Genomic DNA, 23,535 nt, shown 5'->3' with positions numbered 1-23,535 from the left:
CTGGGTTGTGTTTAGAAATGACACACTCTGTCACACGTAAGTTTTGAATGGATGAGCTCTTAAGCGCTGAAATTCTTTTAGAAAATTTCTATGACACTTCCAGACAATGAACTTGGAAAAGGGGTAAAAGATAAAACATTTCAAGTGGAAAACCCTATTATCAGCCTATGAGGAAATAACGTTACTCATTTTCACAGCAAAAAATGTTTACTATACCTCCAAACTTACCCAGAGTTCCCTTGACCATATCTATTTTATATAGTCTGTCTTGTCTTGGGGCTTTTAAAAAATAAAAAGTATTCCTTTTAATTTTAGTTTCAACAAATTGTAAATGGTCTTTTTTCCCCCCAATTAGATTACTGAAACTCGACTTTGATATCATCATAATAGAATGTGAAAATTTACCTCAGATAATGTGAATGTGATAATGAATATAAAGAATTACTGATGTCATCCCTTATTTAAGAAAAGCATCTGGGGTAAAGAAAAGGAGAGGACAAAGGAGGCAAAGGAAGGGATAGGAAAAGTAGAAGGAAAGGAACAGACGATGATGTTCTCGCTTCAGGATTTTTCTTCTATTTTCACTTAAGAATTAGGCCTCTAATTTTATCATTTGCATGGAAAATTCACCATATTTGCATGCAGCTTCTCAGTGTTTTACTGGTAAGTGCTCAACAAATACTAAATGCTATTTAAACTTTTAAAAAACTGGATGTAAATACAAATACGTTCCACCCCACCTCAGCTCTGTTGTCAGGGGTGGGAATGGCCAGCAAATTGTCAATACTCCTATTGGACATTCCTGTTGTTCTCCTCAGTTCTTCTTTCAGCTCTTCAACATTTTTAAACATTTCTATTAACTGACCTGAAACAAAACAAAACAAAACAAAACTCACATATGGGTTGCAATGTAATTCTTTCTAGTCGTTCGTTCTAACATAGAGAAACCTTCTAGATAAAACATATAGTCAACATATATGCCTTGTGTCAGGAACAGATGTCTCTCAGTTTTGGCAAACTTTGCATCTTTAGGTTCTATTTCTATCTGATTTAGACTTATTCGTATTATGATATTATTAACCTAAGGTAACAGATTGCTCTGGATTATAAATTTTCCTTAAATGTCTACAACGAAAGGTTGATTCAAAGAAAATACGGTCTCCTCGCAGACTTTGATCGCACAATGTGCTAAATATACATTTCTACATTTGATTTAAAACATCACACAAATTCAAAATGCTTTTTAACCTTGGATCATATAATATCGTCAGCTTAGGACAAGGTTTGCTAAATCTGAAATGTAATGCCACAGAGCACTTTTTCCTTAACTTTGCCCAGCACGTTACAGCTTATAAAGGGTTTTCACAATCATTACTTCAATTTTTAAATAGAATGTGTTTAATTCCAAACTCTCTTAGGACAGTTATTACAATTATTTCATATCTGGGTCAGTCAATGAACAGCAAAAAATATTTTGACCTTATTTTAGCAGATTGTGATCTCTATTTTGCAAATGCCTTTCAGTTTCTTTATGAAGTATCTCTCATGCAAATATACCTTCTTTATTTTTGGACTTAGTGCCCTTCCAATTTTGTGGCTGCCTGTTGTCCAAAATTCTGAATGTCTTTCTTTTCAGTATTGAGGTATTATGCAAAGAATAAATGTATTGCATGATGCTCAGAATACTAATATGAGGTTCTGAATCGATGTTTCTGTAGACAGCAGTGCATCTTTATTTTTAAAATCAGATTATTCTCTCAGAAGTAAATAAATTTCATCCTTGCTCTTGCAAAAGACTATCTAATGCACTTTAATGTATCAGAGAAATAAAAGGTGAATAGTCTAACTAGTTAAATTTTTGAAGACATTTTTCTGTGAAACCAGATTTCGCTGTTTCATTCTCTGCTGGCTTGCTGTGTTGTTTATTTTAGACAAGTAACCATATTTGAAAGCTTCAGATGTCTCATGTATAAGGGCAGATACAAAGTAGGTTTGGTTAGGAACTTCAGAAAAGCCTTTTCTAAACTGCAGCATGAGAATCACATGCATTTTTAATAAGACAGCATTTAAAATATGGACGGGGAAACACCTGGTTTTTCCAAGGTGTCTGCACTGTTATTGACATGCAGCACGGCTTCTATCGTCGGCATTAACCGTGTGATATTTTCCAAGTATTTCAGTTGCAATGCCTGTTCTAGAAACCTGGAACAAAGCAGAAGAGGAGAAGAAATTGAACTAGGCATATCAATAATTATTTGAGAAGGGATTTCACCAAGGAAGAAGACAATGGAAAAACTTACCCATCCATATCTAAATTAATTTTGCTTGGATCCCCAGAAAGCAAATCCCTCAGTTTTTCAGATAGAATATTGTCATGATACAGTAAGCTGGTGGCTATTTCGGTGCTGAATTCTGCTGCTTTGAGGAGTTGCACATGAAACGCACTCTCTTCACACAGGTTCCCAAAGTCCATACTAGACAGCTGGCACATTTTCTCTAGTGAACGGAAAGTTTCAGGTTCACAAAGAAGTTTGGTCAAGTTTCCAAGTTGAGACAGCTTTCGAGAGGGGGAGAGATGGGAAACATTAGTTATGTTATTCTAAATATTTATTAGTTGATAATAAGCAACCAAAATTGATTTACTTCCTAAAAACATTTTGCTTATGTGTTTAGTGAGTTGGCATTTGGCAACAGTTTAACCACAAAGCACTATTTTCTATCATTTGAGCTTACTGTTCTCTTAAGAATTTTATAAAACTTTTGGACCTGTTAGACCTCTTTCTCAAATGTAGTCATATCTTGTAGATTCACAGGTTGAAAAGATGTAGTTTAGTTTTATCTCATTTAAATCACAAATACTTAAACTAATTTTATATTTTAGTTTATTTTTTAAATCATGTGTAAGGGCAGATAGCAAAGCAGGTTTGGTTTGAAACTTCAAAAAATGTTTTCTTCACACCCACCAGGATGCCTACTATCAAAACAAACAAACATACAAACAAATGAACAAATAAATAAATAAAACCTGAAAATAACAAGTGTTGGCAAGGATATGGAGAAATTAGAATCCTTGTGCACTGTTGGTGGGAATATAAAATGATGTAGCTACTGTAAAAAATAGTACGGTGAGTCTTCAAGAAAATTTGAAATAGAATTAACATATGACTCAGCAATTCCACTTCTAGGTATATACTCAAAAGTATTTATTGAAAGCTGGGGTTTGAACAGATATTTGTAGACCCATGTTCACAGCAGCATTATTCACGATAGCCAAGAGGTAGAAGCACCCCATGTCCATTGACAGATGAATGGATAAACACAATGTGGTAAACACACAAAATGGAATATTATTTAGCCTTAGAAAGTAAGGAGATTCTCTCACATATTATGAGGTGGATGAGCCTAGAGGGCATTATGCTAAGTGATATAAGCCAGTCATAAAAAGACAAATACTGTATGATTCCACTTATATGAAGTACCAAGCATAGTCAAATTAATAGCAACAGAAAGTAGAAATGCAGGTGCCAGGGGCTAGGGGGAGAGGGCAATGAGAAACAGGCATTTCACGGGTAGAGGATTTTAGTTTTGCAAGATTAAGAGTTCTACAATCTGTGTGTATTTAACACAATTGAACTGCACAGTTAAAAATAGTTAAGGTGGTAAATTTTATGTTATGTGTATTTTATCACAAGTTTAAAAAAATTAATTAACCAAAAAAAGACTTTTTAAAACTGTGCATGAGAATCACATATATTTAAAAATATGGATTGGTATATATCTTGTTTTTCAAAAGTGTCTGTACTGTTATTGACATTATCTTCTATCCTCTTACTTACTGAGGGCAACTTTTGTTCTACGGAGTGCTTAAAAGGGCCTAAAATCCCATACTTAGAGAAAAAGGAGAAAAATGAAAACCAACTACTTTCCTACACAAGTATATTCCTCCTTGCGGTTCACTATGCTCTGTGTGTTCTGAGGATATATCCCCAAGGCATACTTCCTGGGATAAAATATTATGCCTCTGGGGAAGTCAGTTCTGTTGTGCTTGGAAGCAACCCTAGAGCTACTCTTTTTAAGAAGTGAAATAATTTGGAGAAACATCTAAAGAAGCAAATATGTGTCATTCATGGCAGCTGAGTTTCTAATCAGAAGTTGCATTTTGACAGGAATGAATTATAATACAGGAAAATGTTCAGGAATATTTCTTTGCCTATGTCAAATGGGAAAGGTACAATGATGTGTCTTGGATGAGAGATTTATAGTAACTACACGTAGGCAGTAGCAATTAAACACCAATCATCTTAGATAGTAAAAATCATTGGTCTGCTTTCCACTGTATTTAATATTCTAATTGACTTCTGGTTTTGAACTATCTAAAATGGTTTCATATGTATTAAAATTCTACTTACTAGTCTTATTACTATGAGAAATTTTCCATTCTGTAATAAACTCAATCATTTTACCAGATGTAACTGTATGTTTGTCACTTCCTTTAATTTTCCAAATACCAGATATGATTAAACTTCTAATGAATAGAGCCCAACCTCTCTGCCAGTGACTTTTATTTTGGTGATTTCTTAAATAAAAAGATAAATACTGGGAGCCCAATTAATTTTTTTAATTGAGCTTTTAAGGGCGTAGTAAATTTGAATGACTTTACTCAGTAGAGACTGAAATATATTTTTTAATTGCAAGTTTGACATACATGTAACAAGAAACCAATAAAAGTCCATGGAGTATAATCTTGGCTTGATAAAAGATATAGGAGAAATTGGAAATCTAGCCACGTTACTGAAGTAGAACTGGTCCTCTGAAATAAGAATTTAGTTCAGGGTTAATAATGTGGCCTGCACTGTGAGGCACACCCGCCAAGGAGCAACGTCATGGTCATTTACAATTTGTCATTATTTACTACCTTCTTCTAAAAGCAATACATGCATTAAACTTTTAGAAACTTCACAGATCATTAGTAATCAACATACATTCAGAGAATTATAATTATCTCTTCAAAAGTATGTGTCAAGCCCAGATTACAGGTTTGTCACAGTCTCATGTATCACGACACTGGTCTACATAATAAGGGCTCAGGCCTAAACTTGAACAATGACCCATAACTAACTCCACGTCCAGCTGTGACTGAATTCCCTAGTGCCTACAGTTCCTAATGCATCTGAATCATAATTGTAGGTAACATGATGGCGTAAACTTCAAAATACTGTATGTGTAAAAATACTGAAACTGCAACACTCCTGGGCCCTTAGCAGGTAACTGAAAGGAAACGAGACCTATTTAAAAATGTAAAGGTATTACAATATAAATAGTGTCCTATCTGTATTTCTTCTTAATATAGAGAATACCCATTTTATGAGTATTTCCCCAATCAGGAAGTTATCCTTCCCACCAGAGAGACTGGAAATAAAAGAGGAGAAAACAGACGGTGAAGGGAGGAGAAAACTAAAGTTCAGGAAGAGTAGAATGTTCGGGGCTAGAAAAGAAAAAAAGTCACCAATGAATGACAGGCATTTGGCATTTTGGAGGGTCTAAACCTTCTTAGAAATATCATGAATAAAAATGCTAGGGTGGGCCCTAACTCACTGTCACAATCAAGATACCAATTACCAAGGAGGATGAAGCAGGGAAGTAAAAGCATCTCTTCTTACAAAACTCTAGGAGTCTGTCTTCATTCTTTCAATGATATGTGCTGAATATTTTCCATGTGTCAGACTGTGCCAGGTGCTGAGAGTACAGAGTAAAGTGACAGACTTAACCATGTTCCTATGGAGCCTGGAGTCCTGAAATGAACGGGTTCTGTCAATTGCAAAGAGCAGCCATGCTTGTTATAAATGACAACAGATTTCCCACCTAAGGGACGGGACTGTAGTTTATGTCCACTTCTGTGGCTTCTTGAACCTTTTTCATAATGTAACCCACAAGGGAAGCAGTATACTCAAACTGTGGATGCTCTTTTAAGTTATCCTTAGCTCCATTCCCATACCATTATTGTAAATGACTGAGAATGCATTGTTTCCATTTCCCAATGTATATTGTGTGCTGCTCAGTTACTTTGCAAGTTGAGAACTACAATGAGTAATTGCCCAGGTAATATGATTACATCACCAGGGCTCTACTTAAACACCATCATTTGTTCACAAATTCATAAGTCAAGTCTTAAGATACTACTATGTGCTAGATGTGAGACTTTAGAGATGCAGAAGGCATAATTTCATCAGATTTTACACTCTAGTGAGGGAAATAGACCCTACATATACCATGAGCTATAATGCTAAGTAGTAAATTCCAAAAGCCAGAAACCTCACTGTAATCGGAGATTCCTCTTCCCTATGCCTCACACCTCACTGGCTGCCAAGTTGTGTCAACCCACCTCCTACAATGCTCTTGAAATTCTTTTCCTTCTATTCTCTGCCACCGACATAGTGCAGGGCCTCACTTTTTGCTTAGGTTACTACAAAAATCACCTACTTGGCTTTCTTCCAATCTGTCCTCCATAATTCTCCCAGAGAGATCTTTTCCGAAAATGCAGAATTCACCTTCTTCAAATTCACAATTTTCAGGATCAGATTCAAACTCCTTGACTAAATATAAAGAGGCCTTGGGGATCTGGGTCCCCTTTCCTGCCTCTCTCATAGGCATCTTGTGCTCCAGCTGGACACATAACTCCAGGTAACCTATATCTGTCCTTCAGGTTCACGCCTCTGCCTTCTTACCAACGCATGTCTCTATGTCTGGAATGTAGGACTATAACCTAATCCTACACAGCCTGCAAGGACTCAGAGTAAGGATACTAAGAGTATCTTAGTAAGATACTAAGAGTAAGTATCTCCTCCATGAAATTTCTTCTCTCCACCTTCATGCTCTGCAATCTGAGTCAGATATGCCACCTCCATACACAGAATCCTGCCCATCCACATACCACAACACTTATCTTACTGTGTTATAACCATTGGTCTGCTTTTCCATCTCCTCCACTGGATTGATTACTAAAGATCTGGGTTAGAGATTATATCCTTTAAATAAACAGACTAGCATTGTGAGAGCACAGATGATGGATGGAATGAATGAATGGGTAAATATTACATGCATACGAAGTCATTATCCTGACTTGGAAACAGTGAGAAAGGAGATACTCTAAGAGTGACATTTAAACTTATCCTTGAAGGATGAGTAGGACTTTTCCAGATGAATGCATAACTTCCTTCTCATTTGCACAAACTAAAATAGTGCTAAATTAAGTACACTAGAAATTTTGATCCATGTAGAAGACTAAGACTACAATGCAGGTAGTCTAACTAGCATATTTATTTGTAATATACATGGACACATGCTTTGTACGCCTGCTTAGTTAGACCAGGTTGACTATACAGCAAGTCATCCTGCTTGCTCTGCATAAACCAGTTCTAATTTTACTTTATCCCTGGCTATATGAATCCAATTAAACTGCTGTTCTTACTAGGAGAGCTGCTTTCAAAATTTAAAGGGTTATTTAAGAAAGAGAGTGAATTTCATGATAACCTGCGTACTGTATGTATGAGCTAAACAAAGAATAAGAGACAAACACCAACCAATTCAAACTTCAGAGTTAACATTTTCCCCACTGCGTTCCCTCCCTTTCTTCAATATCATACATTTTAATAAGATTTACAGTATTAGTTTCTGCTTCTGATGATAATAATACAAATAATGTGAGTCAACTTCTGAGATTTTTGTACACTGTGAAGTCTAAAACATCAGCTTTTGAAATCAACTTTTATAGTTTTAAAAACTAGGGGGCTTCCCTGCTGGCGCAGTGGTTAAGAATCCGCCTGCCAAGGCAGGGGACATGGGTTCGAGCCCTGGTCCGGGAAGATCCTACATGCCGCAGAGCAACTAAGTACGTGCACCACAACTACTGAGCCTGCGCTCTAGACCCCACGAGCCACAACTACTAAGCCCACGTGCCACAACTACTGAAGCCCACACACCTACAGCCCATGTTCCACCACAAGAGAAGCCACCGCAATGAGAAGCCCACGCACCGCAACGAAGAGTGGCCCCCGCTCGCCGCAACTAGAGAAAGACCGCGTGCAGCAACGAAGACACAACGCAGCCAAAAATAAATAAATAAATTTTAAAAAACCACAAAAACTAGGGACATTTCAAATTAGGAATCAAATTTTTAATGCTTTTTCAAATCGTGTAGCTTCATGAGACAACTACATCAGGAGCTGTTCCTTTACGTATTGCATTCTGTAATTAGTCTCTTATGGGTCATTTCAGACAGAGATATCCACTGATTAAAAACAAAATACAATTATGTAACACCAGAACTCTTGTCACCCTTTTTCTAGCATTAATCTAGACTCAAAATAGAACAAGTATTTTAAAAAATACAGATTTAAAACTTAAATTACAAATATATCTTGCCAGAGAATTACAAGAAGTTTTGGAGGTTTTTTTTTTTTTTTTTCTTTCATGGCTTACTTTTGATTTCAAGACTTCAGGAACTGGAGAGAAGTAATCCTCATAGGAACCATTTTGAAGAAAAGATTTTTTAAATCGAATTGTAGAGTGCAGCAGTCTTAAATTTTCTGTAAAGGAGGAGAAAAGAATTACCTTATGTGAACTGCAAGGTCATCTAGGAAACCTATTTGAAAGACACCTTTATCCTAATTGACTACTAAGTTTTTTCTAAGATAATAGCCTATTTCAATCTAAATATAAAATGAGTGAAAATTTAATCTTTCCTTGAACCATGGAGACTATAGAGTTCATTATTTTAAAAATATTCATAGATATTCTGCTTAGAGATAAAAATATTTCCAGCAAAGGTGCTATACAGTTTTGGTTCTTGGTGAACTGAACATGCTTTTATTTTGGATGTACTATTAACTTGAAGTGTTTGAGAGAGAATAGGTTGTATAACACTGTGACACAAATATGCCCTTCCAACCTTGATTAATTCATGTCCGGTAAAGAGAGACCACACTTAAATACCTATTGTGCTATTTGCTTGCTATTAAGTCTCAAAAAGCTATTTTGGTGTAGGAACAGTGAATGTATATCTCCTACAAAGTGTAAGAAAATAGATGTTTTATCTTTAAAAAAAGGAAAAAGAAATATTTGATTAAATGCAATCTTTATGGTTAAAGTGTGTAAGGATCAGAAGTAAAAATAGTCTGCTATAAAAATGCCTTTCTTTATGTAATTTACATCTGCTTTTGGAAGTCTACATTATCCTTCTTCATTATTTTTTGACAACTAAGATTATTGAGGGCATAGAAAATGTCACAGAGGGTTATGTGAACTCCTAATTCTGGAGACTTGGAAAGTTTATCCAGGTGGCCATTAACACATCTGTTCTCCGGCCATTATACATTAAAGTTTGTCCAGGTGGCCAGGTGGTACTAGCAGCAGGGACAGGAGTAATAACATAATAATATGATTAGACAGTCCCTTTATATATCAAACCACTGAAACAGATGCATATGGAAACTAAGATTTTTAAATTTTCTTTCTTTTTTAAGCCAACATCTTATAAGATTTACTATTTTAGAACAAAATTACAAACCATGAGTAGCATTTTGACTCTTAAGAAGAGTATTACCTTTTGATCCCCTGGCCAAATTGTCAGTGACATTTCTCACACATGCCAAGTACGGAATATAAGGACTATCTACTGATATATTTAAGAGGGCATCTTCAAAGTTTTCCAGTATTAGGAGCCTATAGAATTAGAAAAGAATATATAAATTAAGTCATATAAAAATAAAGCAAAGCCATTTTGTTGAGATCATGTGAGTCCCTAGTTGTTTGGCATTGGTTGATTTGAGCATTGAAGCGCTGTGAAGCAGGACATCTTCCCCCATCCAGGCCAGCTGCACAATGACAGCACTACTCTGGATTCTCTAAGTATTTACCTTTTCCATGGGCATTATCCCTATATTTAATTATTTTGATATCAAATCATAAGTGATCTTAAGATCATTTCTAGGCACATTTACATGAAAGAAAAATCACTGGGCTAGGGTTGCCAGATAAAATACAGGAGTCCCAGTTAAATTTGAATTTCAGGTAAATAATGAACAATTTTTCAGTTCCCCTCCCCTCTTCTCCTTCCTTCCCTTCCCTTCCCTTCCCTTCTCTTCTCTTCTCTTTTTTCTTTTCTCTTTCCTCTAAATCTGGCAACCTCTCTCTGGGCTTCAGTTTCCTCTCTTGTCAAATGATCTGCTAGATCCCTTCCACCTACAATATTCTCTAAATAATTTAAATTCATTTAACTGTGATTAAAAAGAAATGGTAGAATCCAAATGAACAATATAAGTTCCTTTTTTTTTCTTTAAACAACCAATTCAGAGTTCCCAAATTATCCACTTTCTGGTTTCCTTTCAAATTGGCATGTGAGGACATAGTCTAAGATTTTTGAGGCATACATATGTGAGTGAGTAAACATGTGTATGTTACGCATGCCCTGTCACTTCAACTGTGAGGCTGCATCTCTACTCATTTTGTAACTTCTTCCCTTAGTGTCTACCATTGAATGTTATGTACAGCAGAGACAGAACAAGTATCAATGGTTTATTTGGGAACCATCTATTTTGAATCAAACTGCACAACACACAAATTAACTAGTTCTATTGGATATTTAAGTCAAATACTAATGGAAGAGACTTATCCTGGCATAGCTAGTAAACATGTAGGACAATGTTTGCATTAACACTAAAGAAGTCTCAGGGTGTTTACATGTGGGTTAATGACACTGGATATTTGAGGAAGTTTAACAAGAAAAATAAATCTATGGCAAGAAAAGTTCCTAACTTGGCAGTCAGAGCACAGTTAATTGGTCAGATGGCTGACTCTCATTTAAATACAATCCACAGCCTCCATGTTTAAAAAAATTGCACCCATTCCTGAGGCTTCTTGTTTTGTTTAGGCATTTCCTTGACCAGAGACTCTCCTCTCAGTATTATCTCTCTTTCTTTTGTGTTTGTCTTCCTCTTTGTCTTAATCATTATAGCACTGAGCCATTTCCATTCTGGTGTTGTGCTCGGGAGCAAAATACTGGTCTACCTTTCCAGATGAAATGGCACAAGAATGGTGAATGGTGAATTTTCAAGCTTTAAAAAGAAGAATGTTGGGCTAAAAGTGACCTTGAAATATCATCTAAGCATTATCTTAGTTCCATAAAGAACATCTGATTGCCAAGATTTTTGAGATTAGATTTAAGATACACCAAAAATTAAATACATATGTGCCACTGTTTCGGCATAAACATCCAAGTATTCCTTTAAACGATTTAATTTATGTATTCTTTATATAAAAATCTCACCTACTTCTTAAGAATGGTTACAACTAAAGATGAGCTTATGGACGTATGCATGCATGTGTGTGTACGCACACACACACACACAACACAATAAAAAATAATTAACTTTAGTGCAAAAATAATGAGGGAGAAGAGCTTTGAGGGAAAAAAATTTTTTGAGCAGCTTTCTTTAGAAAATTCTGGATCATAAACATTTTTATCTCATGCCAAGTACTGCCACTCTATGATTATTTTAAAGTGTGGAGGGAAAGGAAGTCCAAAGATAAGAAATCCCTTAATTGCATCAATCTCAACAAGAGCCATCTTAAAAGTATTGAATTCTTTCTAATAAACTGTCAGCTAGCTGTCAGTAAGCAATTACATTTGCTGTGGAATTTTCAGGTCTGAAGCGCTAACATTATCAATGCTACGGATGCCCCAAGGCTCTGATAAAGATACCTGGCTTCAGCAATAAGCATCCAGTTGTCTCAATTCAGAGGTTTTTGTATATATATATATATATATATATATATATATATCTTTATTGGAGTATAATTGCTTTACAATGTTGTGTTAGTTTCTGTTGTACAACAAAGTGAATCAGCTATAAGTATACATATCCCCTCTCTCTTGAGCCTCCCTCCCACCCTCCCTACTCTAGGTCGTCACAAAGCATCGAGCTGATCTCCCTGTGCTACGGAGAAGTTTCCCACTAGCTATCTATTTTACATTTGGTAGTGTATATATGTCAGTGCTACTCTCTCACTTTGTCTCAGCTTCCCCTTCCCCACTGTGTCCTCAAGTCCGTTCTCTCAATCTGCGTCTTTATTCCTGCACTTTCACTAGGTTCATCAGTACTGTTTTCTTAGATTCCGTACATGTGCATTAGCATATGGTATTTGTTTTTCTCTTTCTGACTTACTTCATTCAATTCAGAGGTTTTTAAAAAAAATTATTTTTCTGGCTATACAGAGAATGTGTTTAAAAGACTTGATTATTTGGGACATGGAATCCTGTCTGGGGTAAAATTGCCCAGAGCTGTGAGATTGCTCTTGGGAGAAGCATCTGGTTCAGCCACCTTAGAGGAGGAGAGATGTGGGAGCAGAAAGAGGAGGTGGTTATTGATGGAAGGATTTTGCCTAGAATTACCCAGAGTTGGGGAACTTCTCATTGAATAATAGAAAGTTTATAAACAATTGCAGATTTTATTTTAGAAAAAGAAATGAATGGTTAAAAGTAAGTCCTATTATTTGTTTTTATTTGTACACATTTCCATTAGCACAAAAATATATTCTTTGGGACTAAAGTTAAAGAATCTCAATAGTGTAATTTATCAGGCCCAAACAGCCTTTTACATAACAGGCCACCTAGTCTCTAAATTTGCCTTGAACTATGTGCATTTACTTCAGTCAGCTTCTACCATAACTATTACAGTTACTTCAGAGAACTGTTTATATTAATGGTCATTAGAAGCTGAGGTAACTGCTGTTATTTCCACTGCCTATTCCTGAGACAACGTATTTACATGCCCCACAAAGAGTCCAAAATCAAATTACCAATAAACAGTTTTGGCTACCTGAATACTACTGAAGCAAACAAAGTGTGCATTACCTTGAGTGAGCATACAAAATATTTTGATTTTTTAAAACCGAAATAAATAGTAATGCAAAAAATTGGAGACTTCTACATCTTTCATGATGGAAGACCTGAAAAGAGTTGGAAATTGCGCCTCCAGCTAGATTTTCCTCATAGACATAAGGTAACCAATCCAGACAGAACATGTGGGATCTAGTTATACAATCTTAGAACTGAAAAAGAGATCCTCATGTTGCATTATCCGAAAGTATCATTGAATAATACCAAAAAACAAGTTTCAACTTTACTGCACTTCAACTGTATCTTTTTCTTTGGTCAGTCAATAATTGATTTTTCTATTCCATGGCATTAGGTACTGATAAAAGAATTATGTTTATGAATTGTTTTGTTTGCTTATTCAGCCAAGTTACTTACCAGTTTAGAAATAAACCAACAAACCAACAAAGACTTACTGTGCAGCCAGGCTGCTTGGGGATAGAGACTGTCCATCTTCCTCACTCCACACATCTGTTGTATTATCAGAGCCACCTAAAGTGATAATATTTATACAGGAGAATATTTAACATTTCTGTAAAGGATTTATTTTTCTAAGCAAAAATCATTCCAGGTCAAATTAATGGGAAAAAAATGCAGGAAGTCTGCAGAATTTTTCTCCAAAGGATTTTATAAGAGATGTCTAAGCTCTTTCAGTTGGAAACATTTAAGATATTTATAGGAAATAGATGCCTACTAATTGAAATAATTCCAATGGTCAAGCATATGCATTTCGAACAAATTATTTCTCTGTGCATCAAACCATTGCACTATTTTATCCTAAAACCTGTATGCACAGATGACTCTTAAATATCATAATGCAAATTGACTACCCCATGACTTCTTAATCAAACGAAGCCAATTTCAGTCTTATGGATCACTGGATTTTTTTGTTTGTTTGTCTTCGGTTGTCTAGAATGTAGCCGTAGGAAACATCTACCATCACTAATCTATATTTTCTATCTTTCAAAAAGCAGCCAGTGATTTCAACTGAATGCAGCTGTGAATGCAAATTGGCTAACGTTAACAGAACCATTCTGAGTGGTCTCAAATAATATGAAAGTTTGGAATGTGGAAGTCAATCACTAAGTTGGGTCTAATGGAAACCATATGTGAAGATCTCATTCAACACAGAGAATTGTCCCTAGAAGTTAAACAGGTTCCTTATTTTGCTTGCTGCATAACATTGTACTGTTAAAGAGTAAGCGTGCAACAACAGTCACATGCAAAATTGAAAATGAAATACTTTAAACAGCTACTACATAAATAAAAACATCAGAAATCCAGTGCTTTCATTCGGCCCCTTTAAGGCAACGGTATTACTTATTTCAGTCTTCCCTGTAGACACTACTAATTCCTTATAAATAATCCAGTAGTTTTAGTGCTGTCATTTTTTAACATTGGCCTAACCATTTTCAATAGGATATTTTACTGCCAGCTTTAAGGCTTCTCCCATTGTCTCTAGTTCGCGTGTTCTAAAGCCTTCTAAGAAGGTCCTAGCACAAAACTAGGAAACCATCTGTACTTTTCTCACGCTGATCATTTTGTTTAAGCACGTGTGTAAAAGACTCACAGAATTAAAGACCTCCTTGCCTACGTCTGTATCAGTCATGTCTGAGCAATGTCTGCTCTGTCCCTAGTATCTGGCAGAGTGACCTTTTCAGTTTTCCTCTCTGGCAGAAGGGAGTTCTCTGCTCTGCTCAGATGCAGCTAAGTATTATTGCTCTAATGATAGCAATACATTCGTGAGTGAAAGGACCAAGAAGAAGATACCCAGAATAAATAAATCTAATTAATAATGGTAATACCTATTATTTATTGGCAACCATATAGAGAATAATCCAGGATAGGACTCCGGAGGCTTACGCTTTTGCATTGTAAAAGTATATAAAACCATTTTCCCAAGATGATATCTTGCTCACTTTGAATTCCTATGTGATGCTGAGCAAGTTCATTAGCATTTGTATTCTATATGGTTATGGAGTGTCTCTTCCTCATCACGCTATTCAAATGAATAACTAATAGGAATTAACTTTATACATATCAACTATAGGCTTGACCTTGCTGTTAAGTATGGACTTCTCCCTCTGGCCACTTTTCATTCTGGACTCTAAGGTGTCTGAGAAGAAATACTGTATTAAATAGGCTTTAATGAAGTGGAAATTGTTACAGACCTTTAAAAAGTCAGATTTTACTTTATTTGTAGAATTAGGCATATATAAAAAAGGGTGCCCAAAGACATAGAAAGAAATCCAGTGCACAGATAGCCTCTTTCACCAGTAAAGATTGCTTTCTGCTTTTAAAGATGTAATTTCATGTAATTTACTATACTTTGCAAAACAGCAAACTTCAATGAGCCAAAAAGGTAATCTTTGCTCTCAAAACTCAGTTTTATAAATGAAAATACTAAACTGTGAAGTAGGGATCCTCAGTGGGGTGGAGCTGAGAATTAGACTCCTTAAAACAGGAAGTTAGGAGACAAGCTTCTTCCCAAGTTGTTTATTAGCATCTCCATAGTATCATGGTTGCTGAGGAGGCTTCTGAAAAAACCTTGAACTATGTTCATAACCAGGGTTGAATCAGAACTAGACATGGGGTGGGGAGGTCTGAATTAGAAATAGACATGTGGTGTGGAGAGGAATTGGGCAATGGCTATCAAAAAATGTATCATGTGAGAAGGAATCTGACACAAATAGTCAAACTCCATCAGTGGCTGAAAGTGGAGCCAGTTCTGAGGTTTGGTGGTGGCAGGTACTTGTGTGAGCTACCATAGTGTGTATATGTCCCAGACGGTAAATATGAGTGAGGCCATCTAACAAAGAGCTTGGGGACCTGGCTTTGGGCTTAGACAGATCTAGGCTCTAAATCTCAGTTCAGTCACTTGCTGGATGTATAACACAGGCAAAGTGCCCAGCCTCCCTTTGCCCCAGTTTCTTTGTCTGCAAAATGGGATAATAACGATCTCTTATAGAGTTGTTTTGATGATCGAAGGGACTTAAGATAATAAAATATTTATCACTGACACAAAAAATACTACCCTTTTATTTTTTCTTTGAAAGAGAGGAGTGAGACCCTCAAAGCTATCTGAGCCCTGTCATGCATTAGAGAGGACCCAAGCAACTCTGCTTTAAGAAACCATTCCACTCCAGTTTACTGAGTGTAAAGCCAAGGGAAGAAGTATGTTCACAAATACTGCTAAACACCATGGAGATTAAGCATGGGTGGCTTGGGCAACGTGGCAGATATCTGTACTTCAAAACAAGTTTGAGTTTCCTGAAGGATTCCCAGAAATACCTGGAAGGATTTTTCAAAGGCCATGAAATTTCTGCTCAGGCAGGTAGGTAGGGACTTAGGGTTAATGACTTAGGAATTGACATTAATGCTACTGTGTTGGTATCCTCAGACTGATAAAGTCACACGTGTAGGAAATTAAAAAACAAACAAATATAAGCACATCTAATTTAAAAAATAAAAGCACATTTCCTTGATGTATTTCCTTGTCATCCTGACTATCCAATTGCATGGCTTAATACATGCCGAAATCATTAGCATATTCACAGACATGAGACATGGCCATTGTTAAGTATTGAAAATTGAGTTAGTTATACTGTTCAACAGAAAAAAGTGTTCTGCTGCCTCAGTTAATGACAGGTTCTTTTGCTTCTAAGGCACTGAGGGGCTTCTGTCCTTTGTAAAAAAATTTTCAGCTTCATCCCTCTACTTTACAATTACAAGATGTGAGTCTGAAGATGAAAAGGAAAAGAATGGTAAAGAGAACTTGAAGTTCTCAAGTCTTTAAAACGAAAATCTAAAAATATACAGAGGAAATAGTTAGTGTCTTTTACTATACTGCCTGGTTTTCTGGTCTGGACTTTTTTAAAAGTGCAAATTTTTTTTTTAACCTTAATGTTCGTCGAGACCATTGAATTTAACAGCAATCAATCTTGCAAGCTAGTCATTAATTCTGTAATTGATGATATAAAAAATGTTCTAGACTAACAGAAATTGGTATCCAAGTGTATGTTAGAACCTCCTTCGAGAAGTCTTCAAAGCCTTTCCAAACCTGCTATTCGTATGAAAACTAATAAAGACCTTGTAATAAACAATCAGGTTGTGACCTGATGCTCTCAGGACACTTACCAGTAATCCAAAGGTAAAGTCTACGTATTTAAAAGCTGACAAACTCAGTTGAGAAAGCCTATTTCTAAATTCATTCAGGAGAGGTAAATGCTAACGAAACATTTTACTTGGGAAGTACGGATTTATTCCTTATAGCCCTTAATGTTTGTCTGTATATGGCTGTGTGTGTGTCTGTGCATTTCCATGTGTGTGGTATATAATGCTATCCTCTATACGCAAAGGTGATTTCTTTCTGATTCACTAGCAACATGCTATAGTTTGTCTTATACCTATAAGTGACAGTAGAGCTATACTGATCTATTCACGCTCTGACGTCCATCATGCATTTTCAAGATGGTTGGTTGAGGGGTATATTCTTACCAAAGACTCATCCTGATTAAAAAGACAAAATTTGAAAATGAGGGCAAAGATACTGCGATTCAGTGTAGGCTTTTGTTCAAAAAGTAGTAGTAGAAATCTACTTGCTGAGGCTTACTCCCTTACTCTGATATTTATTTTTCATACCAACTATAAACATAGCTTTATAATATAGCTAAGAGAGATCATTTTTACCAAAATAAAAATCCTAGAAAGTCACAGCCTCTTTTCTGGCCATTTCTCCTTGTCTCCACACTTTGGTTACCTAAAGACCCAGATTTAGTTGTAGTTTATGTCTCTACCTAAGAATAATACCATCCATAACTGATTACTTCTCTTTGTTTTTTATTTTTAATGGAACTGAATACAGAATTACAACACAGAATTGAATACAGGAAGATGGTAATATAATACCTTGAGATGGGGAGTCCAGAGTGTAAAGCAGATGTTTAACAGATTTATGGAGAGCTCTGAAACCTTCATTAGTTGTAACCCGTGGATAAACCCTCTGCACGGCCAGCAGTACACTAACAAGTTGAAAAACAATTAAACCAGATTGTATTTCAAGGTTTGCAGACAGAAACAAAAGGTTATTCAAGGAGAAAATAGCTACAGTATAGAAAACTATTCTTACAACATAAGAAACAAGATGCTGCTTTTGTCGTCTAATTCCTTGTTTGTTTATGCACAAAATCCCAACAAAGTGTTCTTGAACCAGACAGAGCACTTCACCCGTTCCAGGATTCTAAAACCTAAAAGGCCTTAAAGTAAGAAGTGAACTTCATGTCAGTTTTTTTTTTTCTTTGTTAAGACCTAAAAATAAGTGGTTAGAAATAGAAGCTTCCAGTGAAAGGATACTTCTTTTTTGTTTTTAATTAAAGGAAAAAATTAAATATTGGAAATTATTTTCATTAAAAATCAAGCCCAGATAAAAGATCCAGTTTCAAGAATAATTATTAATTAAGCATTTGATAAATATTTATCTTTACAAAGGTAAACAAATGGTAATGTTTTTGAAAAAAAAATGGAGCTTGCCCTAATTAAAGACTGCATTCTAGCCCCTAAATGGCCCATAGGCACTGCTCCAGGGGTAGCTCAAAATTAATATCCAGACTAACTGGCACTGTCTTCCTATGAGTTTTACGTTACTAATAAGATGGGCGGTCTACACTGTGGATGAACAATGCTGGAGTTCATTCCATATTTCCAAAAGACCAACTAGTGACTTAAGAAATGCCTTTTTTTATCCCCTTATTGTCATTAGCACATTTAAAAAATGTTAGCATTGTACAAGTATGTCTGAATTTCACAAATAACTGTGAGGCAATGCTTTAATATACATGAGTAGTCACTTAAAAGGCTTTGTTAAGGATTTGCCACTGTGAAGTTAAACGTAATACATACTAGGTGATAGTTTTTCCATATGCACCCTAAGCAGCTGGCGGCTCACTCCAGCAACAGCGTGTGCATACACTTTCTACCATATTTTTGGAATTTTTAATATTTAAATTAAGGTCATTTTAATTTTAGCTCCCTAGCTATGAATGAAAATATTGAGAGAGCTAAGAGTATCCTCTAGTTTCTAGTAGATATGTGTCTATATATAAACATATATATATTTATAATTTTATTTACTTCTCTAATAGTTCCATAAAGTCATTTTCATTTGTTTTGTTTTATAGACAGGAAAACTAATGTTCAAAAAGTTAAATAACTTACACGAGGTTATCCAAATAAATAGAACTGGTTCTGTCTAATTTCAAAGTTCATGTTCTTTCCACTTTATGTCTTGCCTCTGGCACTTTGCCCCAACATGGCGGGGAGGAGGACAGAACATTTCTGCACTGAGCCCACAGCACTGTTAGCTTGTTTTTACAGCTGTGCGCTTGGCCATAGGGGCATGGCTGTATTTTTTTCATTTCTGCTCTATATACATAACAGTCAATACCTCAGGCATTTTTATATTTGCCCCCAAGAATCTCCTGGTTCTCAGACTTTGAGTTACTTCTGAACCCTGGTCACCGTGGAGACCAGTTAAATGTTCTGTGGTTGTAGATCTCTGCCAGCCTTCTCCCAGCTTGGCCTTCTGCTTGACTCAGCTAATCTGTTGTCCCAAAGTAACACCTTCAAAGACTGAACACTTGGCAATCTCATTGTAACTGTCAGCATTATTGTTATTAATATAATTAATAAAAATGTCAGAAGACTTAATTCATCTTTTTCTAACAAAACGTGACTTAAAAATGACACCTGACCATTGTCCTCTCTGAAATCCTTTAAACTATTTTTTTTTTTTAAACTATTGATCAAAATACTTTTATTTCACTTCACTGATTTTGTTTTTCTGTCCTTTTCATCATATACAAATGGAAGTTATCCAAAACAAGTTTCCTTATATGTAAAGGTAAGTTAAAAAGGAGTTTTTGTGATTCATATCTTAGCACAACTTCTTCCTCATAAATGGTGAATATCATGTATCTTTTTTCATATACAATTCTTGACTTTTGAGATTACTCATTTTTGCTAACCTCTGTCATAATCTTAACATTATATAATCTGGTTTCGGTGACTGAACTATATTACAACTTTGTAAAATTGCTGGTGTAAATAACCTCAAAACCTTTTTATGGGGCTTATTTGTCCATATTACTTGATCAACAAAGAGTAAGATAAACCAATGATTTGATGATAAAATACAGTCATTTGTGAAGAATTTCCAGATTTTAGTGATACTGTTAGTTTAATAATAATAGTAGGGCTTCCCTGGTGGCGCAGTGGTTGAGAGTCCACCTGCCGATGCAGGGGACACGGGTTTGTGCCCCGGTCCGGGAAGATCCCACATGCCACGGGGCAGCTAGGCCCGTGAGCCATGGCCGCTGAGCCTGCGCGTCCGGAGCCTGTGCTCCGCAACGGGAGAGGCCACAACAGTGAGAGGCCCGCATACCGCAAAAAAAAAAAATAATAAAATAAATAATAATAATAATAGTAAAGAAGATTTAACTTTAAAAAACTAGTGTGTGTTTCCTTTTTTATAAAATGGGGATATATGTAGTCTCAATCTCAAAGAACTGTTGTGAGAATCAAATAAAACTAATGCAACAACATGAGGGCTTATTATAAGGTCTTTGAACAAATATAAACTCTTGGAAGCTTATCAGAGAAGATGAGAAAATTCTTGTGGTGCTTCAGACATTAGCGATGGAATCCACTGTGCTCTTAAGCGACATATTACAGAAGCAGTCTGGGTTCTGGAGTTAAAAAACCCAGGTTCAAACCCTCCTAGCGGCATGATCATCAAATATTTAATTCTTATAACCTTCTGTTATCTCACTTATAAAATAAATAATAGTTCTGTTGTAAGTTTCAATGTGATATATATGAAGGGTCCAGTAAAGTGTCCGGCATGTAACAGGCAGCCGGTAACTGCTAGCTGTTAATATAGCTGTTGTTGTTTTGTTTAATGCACATTTCCAAATTAGCTGGACAGCCAAAACCTAAGTATGTGTCCATCAAACTCTGAATGCTGGCCATGCTCAGATCTCTTTTATGAGGAATGCAGGCTTTAAAAGGGTTTCTTCTGCAAAATTTTTCAAATCTCTGTGCCATAAGTGTCAAATAAAGCCAACCCAATATGCAGGCTTAAGCTGGCTGCACCTGAGGGAGGCCAAACCCCTTGGGGTGGCTTGGTGTAAACTCTAGCCAATGGGGTTGTTTTTTACTGTGTAGTACCAACCAAAACCCAATGAAATATTTTCTTCTTGAACAGTTAAAATACTAGATGCACCAAGCCCTGGTTGTCCCTGAGTGAGCCTGAGTCAAGGTTCCAATCTACTATTGGTCCTGCTCTACCATCTTTCTCAGAAGTTCTGGGATAGCAACTGACACTGTAGATGTTATGATTAGTGTTCGTCCTTGCTTCCCCATAAACCTGTCAATAATCCTGATGACCACAATGTGTGTTTCTCCTTTGCTTAACTAATACACTTACTTTTGTTGCCAAGATCTGCAATAAGGTGCTGAAGGATTATTTGCTGTGTTTAAATTACCTACCTACCAGTGATCCTACAGGTAATATTAAAAAAAAAAAAAGAAAAGAAAGACTTCTTTATGAACAGTAATATTCCCCTTAATTCTTACTTTTTCTTACCTGTTTGCACTTCGAAGAACATCAAATAGATTGCTTAGTGTCTTGTCATTCCGGAACACATTTGGAAAACTGGAGAGAAGCTGCCACACGGCTGTCTGCTCTTGCACTTGTGAGAAAAAGGACAGCACTTTGACCATTTCCTGAAACACTGTCTTCTGGTTATTGGGATCACTTGATAGCTTAAAAAATAAAACCACAAACGGGGTGAAATGAGACTTCAATATGTGTAACCACATGGCTAACTGCCTTTGAAAACATTAAAAGTTTAGATTTTCACATAAGTAATTCTTTCAGATTTTCATTGAGTTTGAAGTCATCTTTTACGTGGAAAAACTATAAACCATTTCAAATGTTCTTACACATAATTAGATTCTTCCCTATAGTTCCAGGAATTGGCATATTTAATGTTTGGTTAACAAAACTGTTTATACAAAATATTTTAAATTGTGTTTGGGAAACTAAAATTAATTTCTTAAAATAAAATTAGCTTCAGAGTAATATTTTTGTTTTTCTTTAGGATCTGGTGTAGGATCTGCAGACGTATCTTCTCTATATCCATTAGTAGACCTTATTTATTATTTGCATAGAAAACCCTTAAAAGTTATATATTTTACATTATATGGGTGTGAATATGTATATATACAAACATATGAAAATGTCTACTATTACAATTATACATACTTAACAAAATAAAATATTTCCAAAGTTCTGCTGGAATATAAGGAACTTCAGTTATAATAATGATTTAGAGTGAATATCCTTTGTAATAATCATATCTTGTACTATAAGCAAACAAATAAATGAAAACCAAGACCTGTACTTTTGCTCTGAATCACAGGACCCAGCTAATACCTTCATTATATTCCCACCCAAAACAATCTTCTTAATAAGCTCATTCATACTAGTGAAGTCAGGCTTTTGTTCTGTCTTAATTCAAGGTCTTTCACGCTGAAAATGTGATTTTGAACAACATATTCTTTTTTTTTTTTTTTTTTGCTTTACGCAGGCCTCTGTTGTGGCCTCTCCCGTTGTGGAGCACAGGCTCCGGACGTGTAGGCTCAGCGGCCATGGCTCACAGGCCCAGCCGCTCCGCGGCATGTGGGATCTTCCCAGACCGGGGCACGAACCCGCGGCCCCTGCATCGGCAGGCGGACTCTCAACCACTGCGCCACCAGGGAAGCCCCTGAACAACATATTCTTTTTTTTTTTTTTTGCTTTACGCAGGCCTCTGTAGTGGCCTCTCCCGTTGTGGAGCACAGGCTCCGGACGTGTAGGCTCAGCGGCCATGGCTCACAGGCCCAGCCGCTCCGCGGCATGTGGGATCTTCCCAGACCGGGGCACGAACCCGCGGCCCCTGCATCGGCAGGCGGACTCTCAACCACTGCGCCACCAGGGAAGCCCCTGAACAACATATTCTTTTTTTTTTTTTTTGCTTTACGCAGGCCTCTGTAGTGGCCTCTCCCGTTGTGGAGCACAGGCTCCGGACGTGTAGGCTCAGCGGCCATGGCTCACAGGCCCAGCCGCTCCGCGGCATGTGGGATCTTCCCAGACCGGGGCACGAACCCGCGGCCCCTGCATCGGCAGGCGGACTCTCAACCACTGCGCCACCAGGGAAGCCCCTGAACAACATATTCTTTTTTTTTTTTTTTGCTTTACGCAGGCCTCTGTAGTGGCCTCTCCCGTTGTGGAGCACAGGCTCCGGACGTGTAGGCTCAGCGGCCATGGCTCACAGGCCCAGCCGCTCCGCGGCATGTGGGATCTTCCCAGACCGGGGCACGAACCCGCGGCCCCTGCATCGGCAGGCGGACTCTCAACCACTGCGCCACCAGGGAAGCCCCTGAACAACATATTCTTAACCACACATTCTACGTGACTGCTGAGTTTGTCGAGATAGAATTTTAAGTGCTCTACATTGGATTGGGGTTATTATAACAGTGTCTCTAGTTCATTTGGAAAACTCAGA

At 36.7% G+C, this 23,535-nt stretch overlaps 1 protein-coding gene across 1 annotated transcript in view; it reads right to left on the bottom strand.

Moving 5' to 3' along the window:
• ABCA12 (ATP binding cassette subfamily A member 12) overlaps positions 1-23,535 on the bottom strand; it is a 180,496-nt gene that overhangs the window by 80,014 nt on the left and 76,947 nt on the right. The window contains exons 8-15 of the mRNA XM_024763225.1: positions 21,573-21,751; positions 17,840-17,952; positions 13,348-13,423; positions 9,602-9,720; positions 8,479-8,585; positions 2,301-2,557; positions 2,090-2,202; positions 741-865 (exon numbers count right to left, since the gene is read on the bottom strand). Of these exons, the coding sequence (XP_024618993.1) occupies positions 741-865; positions 2,090-2,202; positions 2,301-2,557; positions 8,479-8,585; positions 9,602-9,720; positions 13,348-13,423; positions 17,840-17,952; positions 21,573-21,751 (1,089 nt within the window). The remainder of the gene's footprint in view (positions 1-740; positions 866-2,089; positions 2,203-2,300; positions 2,558-8,478; positions 8,586-9,601; positions 9,721-13,347; positions 13,424-17,839; positions 17,953-21,572; positions 21,752-23,535) is intronic.

The sequence above is a fragment of the Neophocaena asiaeorientalis genome, unplaced genomic scaffold, assembly GCF_003031525.2.
Source record: "Neophocaena asiaeorientalis asiaeorientalis breed wild unplaced genomic scaffold, Neophocaena_asiaeorientalis_V1.1 scaffold86, whole genome shotgun sequence".
Classification (NCBI taxonomy): domain Eukaryota; kingdom Metazoa; phylum Chordata; class Mammalia; order Artiodactyla; family Phocoenidae; genus Neophocaena; species Neophocaena asiaeorientalis.
This window is presented reverse-complemented; position numbering and strand designations above follow the sequence as displayed.